Source organism: Mastacembelus armatus, chromosome 4 (assembly GCF_900324485.2).
Source record: "Mastacembelus armatus chromosome 4, fMasArm1.2, whole genome shotgun sequence".
NCBI classification, from domain to species: domain Eukaryota; kingdom Metazoa; phylum Chordata; class Actinopteri; order Synbranchiformes; family Mastacembelidae; genus Mastacembelus; species Mastacembelus armatus.
In genome coordinates this window covers 11,932,513-11,953,059 of record NC_046636.1, presented here as the reverse complement: position 1 = coordinate 11,953,059, position 20,547 = coordinate 11,932,513, and the positions used below count along the sequence as shown (strand labels likewise).

Genomic DNA, 20,547 nt, shown 5'->3' with positions numbered 1-20,547 from the left:
CCCAGCAGGAGTCCCAAAGGGGAACCATGACAGCCCCATGACAGACCCCCCCCCCCCCCCCCCCCCCCAAACCTCCCTGGAGCCCTGAGCTGGCTAGACTGAGGCTAGTCTGCTGGCTAGACTGGGGCAAAAGGCTGGCAGGAGGCTCAGGTGAGTGGCCAGCTGAAAACACAGGTGAAAGACCTGCCGGAGACCGAGGTGATGAGCTGGACAGAAACTGAGGAAAAGGACCAGTCCGAACCTCAGGAGAGAAGCCTGCCGAAAACTCAAATGAAGGGCTGGCGGGAGACTCAGGTGAATGGTTGGCCAGAGACAGAAGCAAAGAGCTGGCCGGTGACCAGTGCTCAGGTGAGAGGCCAGCTGGAAAATCAGGTGCAAGGCCTTCCAGAGACAGAGGTGAGGAGTTGGCTGGAGACTGAGGCGAGAGACTAGCCAGAGACTCAGGGGAGAGGCCTACTGGAGACTCAGGTGAAGGGCTGGCCGGAGCCTCAGGTGAAGGACCAGCTGGAAAATCAAGTGAAGGGCTTGCCAGAGACTGAGGTGATGAGCTGGCCAGAAACTGAGGCGAAGGGCTTGTTGTGAATTCAGGGGAGAAGCCTGCCGGAAACTGAGATGAAGGGCTGGCCGGAGATGGGAAGAGGACCTCAGTGGGGACACTGTCGTCGGCACGTTGAGGGTCTGGAAGTAGGGGCCCTGGAGACTCAGGTGAGAGGCCAGTTGGAAAATCTGGTGAAAGGCCTGCTGGAGACTGAAGAGGTGAAGAGCTGGCTGGAGACTGAGGTGAAAAGTTGGCTGGACACTCAGGTGAGGAGCCTGCTGGAAACTCAAGGGTGAGACCTGCCAGAGACTGAGGTGATGAACCGGCCGGAGACTGAGGCGAAGAGCTGGATGGAAACTCAGGTGAAAGGCCTGCTAGAGACTGAGGTGAAGAGCTGGCCGGAGACTGAGGCGAAGGACTAATCGGAACCTCAGGGGAGAGGCCTGCTGGAAACTCAGACGAAGGGCTAGCTGGATACTGAGGTGAAGAACTAGCCAGAAACTCAGGTGGGAGGCCTGATGGAATCTCAGGTGCAGGCTGGATGGAAATTCAGGTGAAAGGCCTGGCGGTGGCTGAGGTGAAGAGATGGCGCACTGAAGTTCTGGAAGCATGACTGGAACCTTAGCGGGGACGTTGACGTCGGCACACTGAGGTTCTGGACTCCCGGGTGAAACCTCAGTGGGGACGCTGTCCTCGACACACCAAGGTCTGGAAGACTGGAGGGGAACCTCAGTGGGGACGTTGTCGTCAGTGCACTGAGGTTCATGCGACTGAGAGGGTGGAACCTTAGCAGGGACGGCTTCGTCGGCACAGTGAGGTTCTGGGATCTGCCTCTTCGGACGGCGGCAACTCCATCGTCGTCGAGGCTGCAGGTCAGGAGGACCTGTCTGCTGCAATGCTGGGCGCTCGGGCTGCTGCAGCGTTGGAGGTTCCGGCGGCGAGAAGGCAGCTCTGGGTTCTGGCAGTGAGAAGGCAGCTCTGGGCTCTGGCAACGAGAAGGCACTGGGCTCAGGTTACAGGACAGGAGATGTCGGTGGCGACGCTACAAGACAGAAGACCCAGGCGGGGCAGAGGAGACCCAGGCTAGGGAAGAGAGAGAGTGAGAGGGGATCCAGGCTGGGGAAGGTAGAGTCTGAGAGGGGACCCAGGCTTGGGAAGGGAGAGAATGAGAGGGGACTCAGGCTAAGGCTGAAGAAGGAGATGAGACAGCTCAGACTGAGGGAGAAGAGGAGGCTCAGTCCAGGAAAGAGAGGAGATTGGACTGAGGCGAGTAGCGTCTTTATCCGAAGAAGGAGTGGAGCTTGGACTGAGGCAAGTAGCATCCTGGACTGAGGACGAAGGGGAGCATGGACCAAGGCGACTGGCGTCCTGGTCCGGGGAAACAAGGAGAGCCAAGGGTGTGGAGAGCTGAGAAACCAGTGATGAGAGTTGTAGCGTGGTGAGGCACCTCCGCTTAGTGTCTTGAATTGGGAGTTGCCATTCTCTGCCTTCTTCCAGCAGAGCGTGCAGGGAGGAGAAGAGCTTAGACGCCGTCCTCATGCTCTTCTTGGGCATGTCGGGAGGCAGGGGTAGCAGGCAACGCTGCTGCTGGCCACACGCGGTGAGCGCTATAGTGTAGTCCAGGGAGAATCTCCGGCAAAACTGGAGAGCGGCGACACTCTCCCTTATTTGCAACTTATGGAAAGCTTCCTCGGCTGGTTCTGCTGGGCTCATCTGTGGAAGCATTCTGTTAAGTGTTGCGGGGTGTGCTGGAGAGACGGAGGGAAGAAGGAGAGGTAGGACCCAAATGCTGAACCAAAAAGGATTTATTCCTCCTGGGATCACCAGGGCAAAGGGAAAAATACAGAGCCGAATGAAACAGGAAAATAAGGACAACCCAATGTAACGGAAAACAGAGCATCTACATACATACACTCACTGAACAATAATGCTTCTGCAAACACAAAGGGACGTGGGTAAGTATTTATAGGGAGAAACCAAAAGTAATTGATAACAGGTGAAACTAATTAGGTTAGTATGAAGATGCTGGGGACCAGTGCAGGGGAAACAGGGAAGTCTTTTCAGTGGAAAGGTCCCCGACTGGAAGTCCCAAAGGGGAACCTATGAGGTCTTTAAGGTATGAACGATTCAATTCAATTCAATTCAATTTTATTTGTATAGCGCCAAATCACAATACAAATCATCTCAAGGCACTTTACAAAAACTAAAACTAAAAACCCAACAATTCCCTTATGAGCAAGCACTTGGCGAACGATCTTGATCATGAAGACATTTGTATGTAAGGAGAAGGATTCTAACTTCTATTCTAGATTTTACAGGGAGCCAATGATCTCTCTTGCTAGTCCCTGTCAAGACTCTGGCTGCAGCATTCTGGATTAACTGGAGGCTTTTCATGGAGATACTAGGACATCCTGATAGTTATGAGTTACAGTAATCTAGCCTTAAAGTAACAGATGCATGGACTAGTTTTTCAACTTCATTTTGAGACAGGATGCTCCTAATTTTTGCAATATTGCATAAGTGAAAGAAGGCAGTTTTAGAGATTTGGTTTATGTATGGAACTTTTGTGTGTGTGGTAGGTTTCATCATGAACATGAACAAATTTTTATCTGTCTGATAAATAAGATTGGAACAACTTTAACGCTGTTCCTTTCATCCCAATCACATGTAATAAGATGCTGAGGTCGATAGATGCTGTGGCCGATAGTGTCAAATGCAGCACTAAGATCTAGCAGAAGTACTGAGATGAGTCCATTATCTGAGGCTAAGAGAAGATTGTTTGTAACTCTAACTAGTGCTGTTTCTGTACTATGATGTACTCTAAATCCTGATTGAAATTTAAATAGTTCATTTCTGTGTAAGTGGTCATATAGCTGCTTAGCAACAGCTCTTTCAAGGATTTTATACATAAAAGGTAATTTGGATATTAGTTCATAATTAACCAAGACTCCTGGATCGAGACTAGGCTTTTTGAGTAACGGTTTGACTACTGCAGTCTTAAAAACCTGAGGTACATAGCCTGATACTAGAGATAAATTGACCAGATCTAATAAAGATGACTCAATTATGGCAGCAATCTAGTCGGGATGGGGTCTAAGAGACATGTTGATTTTGATGAATTGTTGATGTGAATTCAGAGAGATCTATGGGAAAGAAGAAGTCCTAACATAACAAAGGTCTCACAGATGATTGACTGTAGTAGAAGATACATCTGTGGCAGCTACAGGAACCATCTGATGAATTTTATCTCTAATAGTTCTGATTTTATTTGTAAAGAAACTCATAAAGTCATCACTGCTGAGAGCTAAGGGAACACTGGGCTCAACAGAGCTGTGACTTTTTGTCAGCCTGGCTACAGTGCTGAAAATAAACCTGGAATTGTTCTTATTTTCCTCTATTAATGATGAACAGTATGCATTTCAAGCTTTACGGAGAGCTTTTTATGTTATTAGACTCTTTCAAGGCTAGGAAAAATTCTTCTAAATGCATCCACTTCCTTTCTAGCCTTCATGATGCCTGCTTTAAGGAACGGATGTATGAACTGTACCATGGAGCTAATCTCCTCTGATTCACTGACTTCTTTTTCAGAGGGGCCACAGTATCAAGCGTTTCACACAGTGAGGCTACAGCACTGTCAACAACATGATCAATTTGGTAGGGAGTAGGATTGAGGCAGCTTTCCTCCAGCTGTGTTAAATTTATTAACAGCATTGTCAGATCTGCTGTGGTGGAATTTTCTCCCAAACACTGCATTTTAAATTCAAAAGTTATTAAAAAATGGTGAGACAAAATTGGGTTTTTAGGATATAAAATTAAATGTTCAATTTCAGTGCCGTATGTCAGAACAAGAGCAAGGGTGTGATTTAAACAATGGATGGGTTTATTTATATTTTGAAAGAAACAAATCTAATAATGAATTACATGAGATGAAATATGAAAGATGAGATGAGATCAATTTTATTCATCCCCAAAGGGAAATTCAAATAGTCAAAAGTAGAGTAGAGTAGTCAGTAACAGTCTAGTTGTCATCTGCCATTGGCTAAGGTTTTGTAAAGCCTGATGGCAGTGGAGATGAGGAATCTCCTGTATTGTTCAGTCCTGCAGCGCAGTGAGGTGAGTCGTCAGGGTGTTGTGAAGGTGATGATCAGTGTATTCCAGAATGGGCTCTGTCTTTTTCTCTGTGCATCTCTACACCACAGCCTCATTTCAGTCACTGAACCAGCTTTGTCCAGCTGCCTTGCACCCACAAGGCATGTTTTATGCTGCCTCCCTAGCAGGCTGCAGCATAAATCCTTTCATTGACAGTAATATGACCAAGGTTATACCATCTCTTGTTTGTTTGTTGTATCTGCCTCCATGTAACAGGGTGAAATCAGGCAGATCCATGCAGGAGTCTTCAATATTTCAATTCAACCAGGTCTCAGTAAAACATCAAGCTTCACTCATGATATGTTCTCTGGGTCTTAACCAGTGCCTCCAGTTCATCACTTCTGTTTGGCATTCCAAATGATGATGGATGGTAGGAAAGGTTTGTATATCCATCTTTTAGCCTTTAGTTTAGCACCAGCCTGCCATTCACAGACAGACCTCTTCTGCTCAGCTGGACTAGGGTGATATGTTGTTTATTGTTGCTGTTCTTTTCTCTCTTCTCTATCCACTCACCCCAACCATTTGAGGCAGATGGCTGCCGAGACTGAGCCCGGTTCTGCTGGAGGTTTTTTCTTCCGTTAAAGGGAGTTTTCCCTCTCCAGTGTCGCCAAGTGCTTGCTCATAAGTGATTTGTTGGGTTTTTAGTTTTTGTAAAGTGCCTTGAGATGATTTGTATTGTGATTTGGCGCTATACAAATAAAATTGAATTGAATTGAATTGATATACTCCACATTTGCTCCTCTGTAGTAAGAGGTGATATCTTGTCTAAACTCTTCTACCCACAGTAATATCCATAGGTGATTAAGCGAAATAAAACAGTAGTTATCAAAAATATATCAAAATTAAGAGTGAAAATTTCAGGAGCTACAAGACTGCTGCTAGCTGCTCTGGTGCAATGTCTAGAAAGTAGTGTTGAGACTATTATTTTTAACATACAAAATTCCTGTTTAACTGTTGTCTGTCTGATGTTGCAGTACAGTTACAGTACACATTTACAGTGGGTACGGAAAGTATTCAGACCCCTTTAAATTTTTCACTTTGTGTCATTGCAGCCATTTGCCAAAATCAAAAAAGTTCATTTTATTTCTCATTAATGTACACTCAGCACCCCATCTTGACAGAAAAAAACAGAAATGTAGAAATTTTTGCAAATTTATTAAAAAAAGAAAAACTGAAATATCACATGGTCATAAGTATTCAGACCCTGTGCTCAGTATTGAGTAGAAGCACCCTTTTGAGCTAGTACAGCCATGAGTCTTCTTGGGAATGATGCAACAAGTTTTTCACACCTGGATTTGGGGATCCTCTGCCATTCCTCCTTGCAGATCCTCTCCAGTTCTGTCAGGTTGGATGGTGAACGTTGGTGGACAGCCATTTTCAGGTCTCTCGAGAGATGCTCAATTGGGTTTAGGTCAGGGCTCTGGCTGGGCCAGTCCAGAACGGTCACAGAGTTGTTCCGAAGCCACTCCTTTGTTATTTTAGCTGTGTGCTTAGGGTCATTGTCCTGTTGAAAGGTGAACCTTCAGCCCAGTCTGAGGTCCTGAGCACTCTGGAAGAGGTTTTCTTCCAGGATATCTCTGTACATGGCCACATTCATCTTTCCTTCAATTGCAACCAGTCGTCCTGTCCCTGCAGCTGAAAAACACCCCCACAACATGATGCTCCCACCACCATGTTTAACTGTAGGGATTGTATTGGGCAGGTGATGAACAGTGCCTGGTTTTCTCCACACATGCCGCTTAGAATTAACGCCAAAAAGTTTAATCTTGGTCTCATCAGACCAGAGAATCTTATTTCTCATAGTCTGGGAGTCCTTCATGTGTTTTTTGACAAACTCTATGCGGGCTTTCATGCACTGAGGAGAGGCTTCCGTCGGGCCACTCTGCCATAAAGCGCCTGCAGTGATAGTTGACTTTGTGGAACTTTCTCCCATCTCCCTACTGCATCTCTCGAGCTCAGCCACAGTGATCTTTGGGTTCTTCTTTACCTCTCTCACCAAAGCTCTTCTCCCACAATTGCTCAGTTTGGCTGGACGGCCAGGTCTAGGAAGAGTTCTGGTCGTCCCACACTTTTTCCATTTGAGGATTATGAAGGCCACTGTGCTCTTAGGAATCTTGAGTGCTGCAGAAATTCTTTTGTAACCTCGGCCAGATCTGTGCCTTGCCACAATTCTGTCTCTGAGCTCCTTGGGCAGTTGCTTCGACCTCATGGTTCTCATTTGCTCTAACATGAACTGTGAGCTGTAAGGTCTTATATAGACAGGTGTGTGCCTTTCCTAATCAAGTCCAATCAGTTTAATTAAACACAGCTGGACTCCAATGAAGGAGCAGAATCATCTCAAGGAGGATCAGAAGAAATGGACAGCATGTGAGTTAAATATGAGAGTCACTGCAAAGGGTCTGAATACTTATGACCATGTGATATTTCAGTTTTTCTTTTTTAATAAATTTGCAAAAATTTCTACATTTCTGTTTTTTTCTGTCACGATGGGGTGCTGAGTGTACATTAATGAGAAATAAAATGAACTTTTTTGATTTTGGCAAATGGCTGCAATGACACAAAGAGTGAAAAATTTAAAGGGGTCTGAATATTTTCCGTACCCACTGTATATCACCAAGCTTAAATAGAAACTCAATTCAATTCAGTTTTATTTGTATAGCACCAAATCACAATTCAATCATCTCAAGTTATAATTTTATTTGTAAAGAAACTCATAGTCATCACTGCTGAGAGCTAAGGGAACAATGGGCTCAACAGAGCTGTGACTTTTAGTAGGCAGCAGAACATAATTCTATATAATGAACCATAAAAAATAAAATTATTTTTAAGAGGTCCTTCATAAATGCTGCTTAAAATAGATAATAAAAGACATGGTGCATGTAGAGGTTTTACATTGTATAGCCTCTGCCACATTTTTTGTGAGTGACAGCCAATGGCATTCACGCGCTAATGCGATGTGGCCTGACGTAATCTCACCTAACCTTGTAGCAAGGCATTTAACTTAAAAAAACATATGCATGTAGAGATTTATATGATACAATCTCTAATAATTACATTGATCGTTTTTTTTACAGATGCATAAACACCTGTACCAGTGCATCCAGATTTCATCTCAGATTGTATCTGGTTCACATCAGCTCTACCGATACACTTGCGTCATGCTCACGCAAGTCCGTGCAACAGTACAAATCAGTTAATCTTCCCGTCTCTTGTGTCTACATAGTCAAGCCACTCCCCCCTACTTTGAAAAAGGAAAGGGAAAAAGGGATGCATGTGTTCTTACATACATATATTTTCTGCCTTTGCCACACTCAAACTGGGTTTGTTATACATACATGTTGTAGTCACATGGAAAGTTAGAAGTTGCCTGACTTAAAAATTACAAGCTAGAATGTCAGGGGACTTAGCACAGTAACCAAACTGAAACAGGTCATGAATAGACTTAAACACTTAGAGTGTAAAATAGTTTTCCTTCAAGAATTTCATTTAACAGTCTGATATTAAACGAGTACAGCATAGGCGGTCTGGCCAAGTTATAAATGCCACGTGGCAAAAAGTACTAGTAATAAATGTACTAGTACTAGCAAATCTCAGGTTATAGGATGGCAAGTTTAATAGGCAAAACAGGAGAGTCACAAGCACAGCATACGATCTGCAGAACCGGTCAATACTGATTGACCCTGAACACAAAAAATGACTTTTATACCCGTTCGGCAGCATTAATTTACACATCAGAATCACTCACATGTAAATCATGCCGGCCTGGTGGCAGACGCAATATAATTAGCCTGTCTATGACTTTTCGTCTGCTTCCTAATGAAATTCAAAGCCATGTCAAAAGTTTTTGTTGAATTCACACAGGTCACACAGTAAGGTAGCAGACATACTGTCTGTTACGTTCACGCTGGGAGTCGACAGACATGATGTCTGTCAAGATGTAAATTTCCCTCACACATCCCTCCTTTTATCATTCTATGATAACCACAGCTAAAAAACAAAAGTAAAAATGGTCAGGATTTCTCAAGGCAGAGCAAAATTCGGGATGTTTTCTCAGGAATGTTAATTCACAAAGATTTTCATAACATTTCATCATTATTTTCCCAGAAATAATGCTCAGGCTAGACACTGATGTTGTCTTCTTCATGAAAAGGAACTTCCCAATCAGAGATATAAAGAGATACAGGGGAGGCATTGTCATTCAGCCAAATCGCAATGCAATCATCTCAAGGCACTTTACAAGAACCAAACAGAAACCCAACAAATCCCTTATGAGCAAGCACTTGGCGAAAGTGGCAAGGAAAAACTCCCTTTAATGGAAGAAAAAAACTCCAGCAGAACTGGACTCAGCTTGGGCGGCCATCTCTCTCGACCGGTTGGGGTGCGAGATTAGAGGAGAGAGAAAAGAACAGCAACAATAAACACAAATAGACACAGCAGGTTGGTGGGGCCAGTAACTGCACATCAGCAATATAAAGCTCCAGGACAAGGGACACCTGCAGAAGGTACAGAGAAAGAGAGAGAGAGAGAGAGGGAGAGAGAGAGAGACTACAAATTGTAAAGAAACAAGAAAAGCTTTCCGTTTTCCAAACGTAGCATCAAACCAGCCCCAAGTACTGGTGTCAGTGTAGTCGGAATGTCTTTTCAGCACCTGTTGAGCAAATGTTCAGGTTTAGTCATATTCCTTGTCAGTCTCGTATTGGTGGTGAACTACTGATCTGCTCATCTTGCCATAATTCGTAAGTCATTCACGTGATTGTTAAAGTCACAGTGAAGAGAGGATGCACTTGTGCATGATTCTCCATCGTTGGGCTCCAGATATCGCCTTAGTCACCTTCCTGCATTCACCCGTCTTGAAATTTATTGGAGCTCGAAGTGTGGGCTCTGCCCAATCAGCCTTTTTCCCCCCTCACCGAGGTGAACAATTCAGGTGACAAATTTGCCTCTCTGTGCCTTGTTGATCGTCTTCTACAGCAGCTGTTTCTTCATCCGGTCGGGATATGTCTGGGTGGGGGTTGTTGTCCAGTATTGGAATCCTCTTAGAGTGACTGGTGTGGACCCACGAAGCATGTCCCTCCACCTTTACTGCCGTATTTGTAGTCAGCAGAACCTGATGTAGTCTGGTGAATCATCTCTGCTTCCAGTGTTTCCTCCGGTGGTCCTTGATGAGCACGTCGTCACCTGGTTTGAGATCATGAATTGTGATATCTGCAGGGCGAGACAGAGCTGCTTTCACCTGTGGACCGAGGGCTGAGAGAGAGGCTGAAAGCTTTGCACAATAATCTAACATTGCATCTTCATGACTTCCACTCATTAGAGCTTGTTTGTTTGGACTAAGTCCTACACTAGCAGGTTTCCCAAAAATGATTTCAAACAAACTTAGCCCATGTGAACACAGGACCATTGTCACTGCTGATCTTTTTTGGAATACCCCAACATACAATGATGACTCTGATCAGGGCTTTTGACACTGTGGATGCATCCTGTTTGGAAGAAGAAAAAACCTCTACCCACTTGTTGAACATGCATACCATATTCAAGCAAGTATTTTCTATTCTGGCATGTTGACAGTTCAATGAAATCAATCATCCAATGTTGAAAAGGGCCATCAGGTGGGGGATGTCTTTGCAGTGGCATTCTAATGGCACCAGAGGCATTATGTGCTGCACAGATTATACAATAATAATGATAAACAATAGTACAAAAGTACTCAGCTGCATATGTTGACAAACTCCTGGTGTACCAGTGGGTATTAACATATGTACATATCCTTTGGATGCATGATCTTTACCATGAGCAAGGTTTGCATTGAGATGGAAATAAGGTACAGGTAAACAAGGTTTGTTGTCTGGGCCAAGCCATATCCCTTTTTGTAATTTTGCGCCAGAGTTTCTCCACAATTTTTTTTCTGATATACTTTCTATTGACTGCATGGTTGACAAGTCAGCCTGTAGGTTGAATTCCTGTGAAAGAGAAAGTTGAGTGAGGTGAAACATCTGACCCGTCGTGGCTGCAGCTTTTGCAGCGGTGGCTGCTGTTGAGATTCCTGTAGAAATGGGATCCTTTTTGTTAGTATGAGCTTCACATTTCATAACTGAGATTTGTTTAGGCAACAGGATGACATCTAACAGAGCTGCAACAAGAGCATGATGCGCAATGGGTGTTCCAGCTGATGTGAGGAAGCCCCTCTGTCTCCACAGACAACCATAATCATGGACAACACCAAAAGCATAACGTAAGTCAGTGTAAATGTTTACTGTTTTATCTTTGGCCAATTTACAGGCTTCAGTTAGAGCAACTAGTTCAGCAGCCTGTGCAGACAGATGAGAAAGCAATTTGCCACTAGAGATGCAATTTGCCTCTCTATGTTTTTTTACAACTGCAAACCCTACTTGATTTTTGCCTGTTTTGAGCAGAGCCATGAACAAATAACTCCATCTCTGCATTCAAGATTGGTGTGTTTGCAAGATCAGGTCTGGGAGTACAGATGGTTTCCAACACCTCAGTGCTGTTATGAGCATCTCCATCATTTTCTGTGGAAAGAAGTGTTGCAGGGTTTAACACATTACACCTTTTAACAGTGATGTTAGACATTTCAAGCAAAACAGTGTGATATCTTAACCAGCGCTGTGTTGAGAAGTGTGCAGTTTTCTGTGTGTGTAATATGTGTGCAACAGCATGTGGCAGCATGGATCCAGCTTGGACGAGATATAAGCAACAGGTCGTAGTTTGCCGCTCTGAGGTTGGCATAACGCAGAAGTCATGTAACTGTCCTTCTGGTCGACAAACTGAGTGAAGGTTAAGTTAGGATTAGGCAGACCCAGTGTGGGAGCTACAGTGAGTGCTGCCTTTAAATTCAGAAAGGCCTTTTCTTTTTCAGGAGTCCACATGATTTTGTCATGTGCAGAGAGTTGTTTACCATGCACCATAGCAGACAGGGGAGCTTCATACAGCAAATAGTTCAGGATTCACTGCCTGCAAAATGATGTCATGCCAAGAAAACTCATTTGTTTTTTTTGTAATTGGCTTAGGAACATTTAGAATTTCAGCAATTCTTTTTTGTGACAGTGTCTTTCCTTCTGGGGTATGACCCAGATATGTTACTTGTCTGTGTCTCTGCCGCTTCGCTGTTGGTCCGTACTTTTATTTGCTGGGTTGGATCGGTGATGAAATATTCTTTCTCTCACATTAAATCTGATTTATGATCCAACTGACCTTCAAGGTATTATACAGTAGAAGAGTCAAGAAAAGTCAGACCACCATTCTCCTGTGAGCTCAACACAACAGATTTCGGATATAGTGTATCTTATAAAAAAATTAAACAACATATGATCAATGGTATTACACATGGCCTTGTCAACATATAGGGGAGAAGCAGACATATCAAACTTGAGATTCCTCCAGGTTTAGACAGGAGAATCCTTCCCCTCAGTCAAGAACATGCAGCCAGCAATTTAACCTTTTACTAGCCCTTTCAATAACTGGACAATGATCGTCTAAGGATATGTTTGTGTCATTTTTTGTGATGGTTATTCCTAAGTAAGCAACTTTTTCTTTCACTGGAATATTACTTATAGTTATAAGGGCACAATTTTTAATTGAAAAAAGTTCATATTTGTTAATATTTAAATGTAGCCCAAAAGCTTTTGTCCAAAATGTGGATAATGTCAATAGCTATGGGGATTTGTTTTGCATTACGTAAGAATAGGGTAGTATCATCTGCTAGTTAGCTTATCAAAACACACCTGTATGCAATATTAATACCCTGTACAGAGCTAGCATTGAGAAGGGTGGAAAGAAGCAGGCCAGCTAGAAGAAAAAAGTATGGGGAAACAGGGCACCCCCTGTCTAATTCCACGTTGTAAGCAAAATCTTAGGGTTGCTCCATTTTTCAACTTAATAGCACTATTATCATTGGCATATAGAGTTTGAATAGCTTTGATAAAGAAAGGGCCAAAGCCAAACTTTTCTACAGCTATATAAAGAAACTTATATTCTATTGAATGAAAAGCTTTTTTGAAATCTAGAAATACAATAAAGCTGTCCTCTTTACTTAGTTTTGAGTAATATCCAGAATGTGGCTGATGTTATTAGAAATATGGCTGTCTTTCATAAAACCAAACTCAGTTTCATGTATGATATTGTCTGACTTTCTTTAGCTAGATCTAGAGCAAGAATTGCATAATCATTATTAAGGAAAGCAATAAAGCACCAATTATCTAACAGGTGAGTGTCTTTTTTGAGCTTGGGGACCAAAGTAACGAGGCCTGGAGTAAGTGTTGGAGGTAGGGTACCTAATAGAAGACTTTCTGCATAGACCTGTAAAAGGAAGGGGGTCCACTCTTCTGAAAATAATTTGTAGAATTCTTAGTAAAAACTAAATCCATCAATTTCTGGTGATTTATTAGGTTTCAGATGTATTATTGTAGAAATTTCCTTTAGCAAGATTGGGTGAGCACAAAATAAACCTTCATTATTTATTTTACAGTAGAGAGGTAGGGAGTCAAAGAACTGGGCAGCAGATGTATCATAAGAACAATACAGATTTTTGTAGAAAACGGAGGCAATTACACTAGGTTCTTGGTTCACCTTACCACTGATTTTTAGTTTATGTATACAGTTGAGGTTAGAGCGACTTTCTTCCAATATGAAAAAGTAAGTGGAGTCCTGATTCCCATTTTCCAGCCACTTCTTTCTGGATCTAAGATCCGGGTATAGAAAATGGATGAATGGATTGCTTTTTCCCAATAGTTTTATCAGAGATTTGAGTTCATTGACAATATAATCATGATTTAACATTTAATTTTTAAGTTTCCAAAAGGCAGCTCTGGGGTTTTCTGGGTTGAATATTATAATATGTATTTCCTTATGATCAGTAAGTGGGGTGGATAAAATATCTGCCTTTGATATTTCAGCCAGCCGTTTTGATACTAGCCAGTAGTCAATACAAGATAGAGCGGATCTTCAACTTGGCTAACAAGACTGATATTGTTGCCTTTATCCTTGTAGCCATAGATGTTTTTTTTTTCCAATTTATTAGTAAATTGTCAAATTTACAGCAAAGGTGGAAACAAAAATAACATTTAACAGCTTATGAAAGGGCCAGAACAGGCTGTGTACAAAAGACAAAAAAAAAAAATCAAATGAAAATTTAATAAAATAAAATTCATAAAGTTCCTCATGAAAATTAAGGATGATTTTCTTGTCAAAAAAAATACATTTGTGAATAAAGAATTTACCCAAAATTATCACATTAAGGACATTTTCAAGTTTCTTTTCTTTACTTAAAATTCCAAAATTTATATTTTGTTCTGAGTTCCTTCTTTACAAAAAACGAATTGTGAAATATAATATAGCTAATACCCATAAATGTTGAATGTAGTGGTGGGCAAGTGAAGCCTCATGAAGCACTGAGGCTTTCCTAACAATTGTGCCGAAAAAGATTCAAAGCTTCGAGACTTCAGTGACGGTGACATCTGGTGGACAACTGAAGCCATAGCAACCTCTAAAGAGCACGAATGAAGCACTGGCACTGTTTCAATCCCATGACAGCAATAAAAGTTCAGACCTCAAACTTAAGAACGTTGCTTATTGGTGGGACTCGCCATGAAACTTGCCAAAATACTCTCACTCTCCAAATCTCTATCTCCTCACAACCCCATTTTGAAGCAGAATGATGCATGTTATATACCTGGTATGGCACCAAACCACACAAATCTGTCAAACCTGTCAAGCTGTCATTGGCTCAGAATGCATTGAAACGCCATGAGCCAATGACACACACTGAAAGACTATGAGCCAATGAGCTTTGAAACGTTTTGAAGCAAAGAAGCGCGAAGCTTTTTAAAACCACCTGTAAGGTATATAGTAACACAGTATAAAGTATAATGTGCTTCATCTGTGCAGTTAGTTTAATGAGCTTGGGTTTTTCCCTCAGCTCAGTCACAGAAGGCCGAGCTTCATGAAGTCTGTTCTAAAGGGTTCTGATATATAGCATGGAGAACAAAGTCAAGTCCGGGATTGATGTATATGCTGGTCATGTATCATTACAACCAGCCCTGGTGAATTTTGATAAAACAGAAGACATTTTAAAGTTTAGAAATTTTTTTATTAAGTGGCAGTTTATTCCTTTTTGGCAGCAGCCTTTCTCATTGCAGCAAGTACATTGCTCAGCTCCTCTCTCTTTCTCTTGGCCCGAATGTGAGTGCCAATCTGGGGAAGAAACAACACACATCACAAGTTAACATCAGACTAACTCAATTAGACCAAAACGTAAACCAGAAGTCACCATAAATGAGATGAATACAGGGATAACTGAAGACCAGTAGTAAGTTTCACTGTACCAATACTGAATTTTAGTGTCACACTTTTGGAAGCAATGTTTGTTTCTGCTGAGGGGGCATGCAAAAAACCTAATAACAGGGTATCTGCAGGTTTCTAAGAGCTAGATTTAAGACTTTTTAAGACCTTTTTAATACCACGCAGATTGAAATTTAAGACCAATTTTGTAGAAATAAAATAAAACATCCCACAATACAACCAATTACCATAACACACTGTTTATTGATATAAACTGTTTACACACCGTTTGATTTATTGAGTAAAACAAAAATAAAATGCCAGGTGTTTTCCGACAGGTTTCCACAGCCGCTTTGTCTTATTCACACCGCATGTGGGTCTCCAAAGCTTTCCTACCCATTGTTCCGAGTTTTACATTTTTTTGCACAGCCTGCACCGGACCTCGAACACGTTGCCACTAACTGGACTTAACCACGGCGCAAAATTAGGGTTTCGTAACCAATTGTCATTAAATTTACATTTACCCATGGTAAAAGACTAAAAAAAAGACAAACTTTCCCACGGTTCACGCAGCTGCCGGAAAGCATGCGTTAAATGAACTCCACTCAAACGCGTGTTTTAGTTGGTTCCGCCTATTTCGTTCTGTGTAACAAATACGCGAAAGGATTTCAAATTGATTTCAAGATGAAAATAAAATCTTCTTTATGGGGTCTGTTAGATTTCATTTTAAGACCTTTGAAACGTGAATTTAAGACATTTTAATGCTAATTAAGGCCTTAGTTTTATAATATGGAATTTAAGACTTTTAAAGGATCCGCGGACACCCTGAATAAACATTTATTAAATACATGACATACATTAGTGGGGAAACATGACAAAGGCTAATAAGCAGTTTATATTTACACATTGGTCTATACAGTTAAGCTCTCAACAGAAATACAAACTCACCCTTTTCTTGATAAACTTGAGTGCTCTCTTATCTTTTGACACCTTCAGCAGCTCCATGGCTCGCCTCTCGTACGGAGCGAAACCACACACTTCGCGGATCATGTCTCGAACAAACTTGCTGTGTTTGGTCAGACGCTGCACAACAAAGAAAACGTATATTAAGAACAAGTTTAAACCTGATTTTTTTTTTTTAAACTAAAGTACTGATTCAGTTTAAACTTTTCATACTACAAATTCTGGACAACATAGACATAATTGGAAATGCCAGTAGCATATTTACAGGATGTTAATTGTGGGAAAGACTCATCTTATTTGATATACATATCATGGATATTTAATTTTTGTCAAAAATAGTTTCACAGATGGATTTTTCTTATCACACCTATATATAGTGTACATCAGAGTATTTTCTTTATTACATCAGTTTTAAACTTCATTTTGTTCAAATTTCAACAACACTCTTGTAGAAGCTACAGTTATTTTTTGAGAGTGGATCACAGTTCAATGGGAAAATATTCCTAAATGTATATTTTACTGATTTAAAAAAAAAAAAAAAAAATTGGTACAGAGGATACATGGAAAGTAATCTATTAATGCTGAAAGTATAAAGTTATAAAGGTCATAAAGGAGGGTCCGTGTATCTTTTGGTCATTGGATTTTACGTTCAAAAGCCGATATATAAAAAAAAAAAAAACCCAACCCTCTTTTACATGGGTCCAAAGGGGATAAATGAAATTTAAAAACTGTTTTGATTTCCTTTCTCTATGTAGTATAACTAAATAACGAAGAGGCAAAAACAGAAAAACCGCCATTTTTTCATATCCAGAGACCGGATTATTGTCATTTATTCTTTTTTTCGGCCAGAGCATTGTCGCTATAGACAGGTAAAATAGAAATAAATCAGTGTATGTCTGATTGTTGCCCCCTGCTGTTGTTCTTCAACTACAATAGTTCTCGCATCTGTGACATCACTGTAGTTTCTACAGACACTTCTGTAATTACTTTTATTAACATTAAGATACAAGTTTTTCCAGTTATTGTTTTGAAAAATGGCGTATTGCTCCATGGCCTCCACAGTTACCGTCAAACAAAAACTGGAAGTGTCTGCAGAAACTACAGTGATGTCACAGATGCGGGAACCATTCTAATTAAAGAACAACAGGGGGTGACAATGCTCCAGCCAGAAAGAAGAAAAAATTACAACATCTGGTCTGTGGAAATGAAATTTAGTTTTTGCCTCTTCATTACTGTGTATTTTATTATGCCACATAGAGAAAGGAAATCAAAACAGTTTTTTAATTTCATTTATCCCCCTTTAGACCTACAAAATAGAGAAATGGCTTGTATTTCAATTTTTATATTTTAAAGCAAAAATTAAATAACCACTTGTTTTTTATTTTTTAATATCTGCATTGACCAAGCTTAAAAGATGATTATGTAAAGTTTGGATTTCATTTTGTCATTACCAAAACAATGCCTGTTTACAATGAACCTGAGACTATGGGTACTTACCCCACGTCGACGGCTATGTTTAGGAGCAGTTACATTTTTGGTGATTGGATGACCTTTATTGAGGCCAACGGTCATTGGGTAGCGAATAGGCATGTCTGCAAAACAAAATACACAAACATTAGTTCAAGTATATAACTTTTTTTTTTTTGCCTGCAGGGCCAGATGGAAAGTGAGACTGTCACATCCCCTTCTCCAATATGTATTTTGACAGCAGCACAACCCTAGACAGTATCATAGGGTCACAATGCCATTCATAAAATCTCTTAAGTAAATACAGGAGAAATCTTCAAGACTTTAGTTTTTTGGAGATAAAAATTTAACAAAGCATAAATTTGCACTACAGCAAACTATTTTTGTTGGAGAGATTTAAACCAAAAATAACATTATTTCTTGATACAGGATCAATGAGAGATGGAACTACAGGTGCCAACCAAATTCTTTAGAGGGCTGTATGCCATTCATAATTTTAAAATAAAACTTTGTTTTGGGGGGCTAGCATAGGAGGCTGCATAAGGCACAAAGATGCAAGGAGGCTGGACAAACTGATGAAAAAGCTAGTTTAGTGACAAAGGATGCTGTGGTGGAGAGATGCACACAGAAAAAAGGTAGAGGCCATTCTGGAATACACTCATCACCTTTATGTGCCTTTATTGTATATAGTGAAATTTCTGTATAAAAAAAAGAGCTGCAGGACAAGCATCCATGGGGGAAGAATTAAGTATCTATCACAGCATCCTGATGGACCAGAGAAGCAGCTGCGGTGGACGACTCACCTCACTGTGCTGCAGGACTGAACGATACATTAAGATCCTTAATCCCCACTGCCATCAAACTCTACAAAACTTTGGCCAATGGCAGATGACAAATTAACATGAACTGCACTGTTACTACTTACTTTCACTACAAGACTACCTTAATTTCATGTTTAGTGAGAGGCTGGTTGTTGTGAGTCTAGAGGCTGAACCCTTATGAAATCAGGAGAGAATACTTTTTTTTTTGTTCAGATGGATCAAGGCCTCTAAGGCCTAGTCTAACAAAATATCTGGAGCATTTTTTTCTAGGAATACTATTTCTTTCCTGACTAATCTTTTTTCCCCCTCTACCACAAAAGCCTGCTCGGGTCTTCTCCTCTACTATCCATTTTGCTCTAACTCCAGTACAGACAGCATGTGCTTTATGAAGGTAGATTCCCTATAACATGTAACATTACAGAAGAATTGATTTTTACCCTCTGAAGTCAGATCTTCAGATCTTTACAATGTAATAGATATTTTAATGGCCAATTTTGTTTAATGAAACAATTAGTTCATTGTTTTACCACATTACATTGCTGATGTTTGCATTTAAAATTCCAATTTTTTGGTAGGAGTAGACAGTTCCAGTTCCACAGTTTGTTTTTTGGGGGGGGGGGGGGCGCCACAATTAATTTAATTTTGGTAGAATTTGCTTTATAACAATAGGGCTAAGTTAAATTTACAATATTTGTTTGGCCACCGTTTCATTTTAGTTTGATACATGGCTAAAAATACATTGGTTAGTTAATTGGACAGCATTTGTCTACGTGCGGAGTATTAGTAGACTATGAAATTAGCCTATAATTAATTCTAGGGTGCACGAATTAAACTTTATATAAATCTTTTCTAAGCGATTTATTGAGGAAATGCAACAATCCCGAACTATAACCGCCCCATTCTGCTTCATTTTCCATCGCCAATCCAACCAGTCTGCCAGTATAACCAGCCAACCCAGTTAACGCCGAGAGCGTCGTTTTGTACGGCATGTGGCAGATCATTGCTGCATAATTTAACATTACTGAACAAAAATCTATTTTTCAGAGCCGTTAACTCAAACGAAGGAGTTAATTAGGCCTCGAAGGAGTGCACTGACCGAACAATCCAAGTTTTATTTTTGTTTCATGTTATTTCATATTGAACGCAGATGTTACGTAGAGTCCATATATTGTGATAGATTCATTCTTTTCAGAAAAGAAAAAAGGATGGCTAGGATTAAATGTGGATTTTACGTGAAAGTTGTGAAGATTGAATTCCTACCTGCCGTCTGTGATGGCGGTCAAACCGGAAGGACTGTTCACTGAACGTGCCGACCAATTCAACGCGTGACCCGGAACATATTTCTGCGAGGGGAGCAGGCCAGCGCCCCTCACCGGCCTGGATGTTATTATTTGACTTCGTATGTCTTTAACATCTAGAAATGCTTCCAACACTAGCCTAATAATAAAATGTAAAGCATGGTTAGGAAAATTGGAACCCCATATGTGTTAAAAATTAAATAAATAATTAAGACATTTGTGAAATAACTAATAAGTTTAATAAAAATACACATTATTTAAATATATCCACACAATTTTATAATATGACCTCTAAATTTTAAAATAATGCACCACATCATTAGAATTCAGGTCATTATTAGGATATATGATTTCATTATGCTTATTTTCACAATAATAGTTTATTGCAAAACTATTTTTTAAAATTGCTAGCTAGTGCCACTTTTATTATACAGTACTCTCCTCTACTTGACTCGACTTGGTTTTGGTCATTTTCTATTACAATTAAGTACCACCTCAGCGTAGGCTGGGTCGTCATAGCACGGCGGCGCAAAATTGCCGCGACGTCCTTTATATGCGATATTCTTTTGTGAGTAGTGTTAGCCATTTGTCTCGCCAAAGACTATAAAATTGGAAAAGAAAACGATCGCTGTTATCAGCTTTTAAAAATGGTGGGTTTTTTATTCTTGTGTCGGACCATTGTCGTACGTGGTTGGACGTCACTCCCTAAATTAGTGGCCCACAGTCTGTTGACGTGACATTTTAGTCAGCTCGACTGGCTTGGAACCTTGGCAGAGTAGGTACTAAAAAAGTACCTGTTACCAGGTACTATTCCCTGATGGAAAATCTAAAAAACTGAGTGGAGTTGAGTAGAGTGGTAGTGGAAAAGCCCTATAAGTAACTAACGAGTGAGTGATGACAGACTGGACTGGTGTTCGTGAATTTATCAGGAGATCCTGTACTGACACGGTTGGATGATATTTTAGAGAAGCTTGGCATAACAATTGTTCTTCATAATGTTAGCATCAACAAATGA

The 20,547-nt window shown here is 40.8% G+C and overlaps 1 protein-coding gene across 1 annotated transcript; it reads right to left on the bottom strand.

The window, feature by feature from the left end:
- Positions 1-14,770: 14,770 nt before the first annotated feature.
- On the bottom strand, positions 14,771-19,560 carry rpl36 (ribosomal protein L36). Its single transcript, XM_026323823.1, has 4 exons — positions 19,495-19,560; positions 17,444-17,538; positions 15,932-16,066; positions 14,771-14,896 (listed from the first exon to the last, which is right to left on the bottom strand). The coding sequence occupies exons 2-4, from the start codon at positions 17,534-17,536 to the stop codon at positions 14,807-14,809; spliced, it is 318 nt and encodes a 105-aa protein (XP_026179608.1). The 5' UTR covers positions 17,537-17,538; positions 19,495-19,560; the 3' UTR covers positions 14,771-14,806.
- Positions 19,561-20,547: the final 987 nt, after the last annotated feature.

Bases quoted from the DNA above. Each gene is read 5' to 3' on its own strand.
- rpl36 (XM_026323823.1), bottom strand. From the start codon at position 17,536: ATGCCTATTCGCTACCCAATGACCGTTGGCCTCAATAAAGGTCATCCA. The intron at 16,067-17,443 runs GTAAGTACCCAT...TTTGTTGTGCAG, and splicing joins AACATAGCCGTCGACGTGGG to CGTCTGACCAAACACAGCAA. The intron at 14,897-15,931 runs GTGAGTTTGTAT...TTTCTTCCCCAG, and splicing joins TCAAGTTTATCAAGAAAAGG to ATTGGCACTCACATTCGGGC.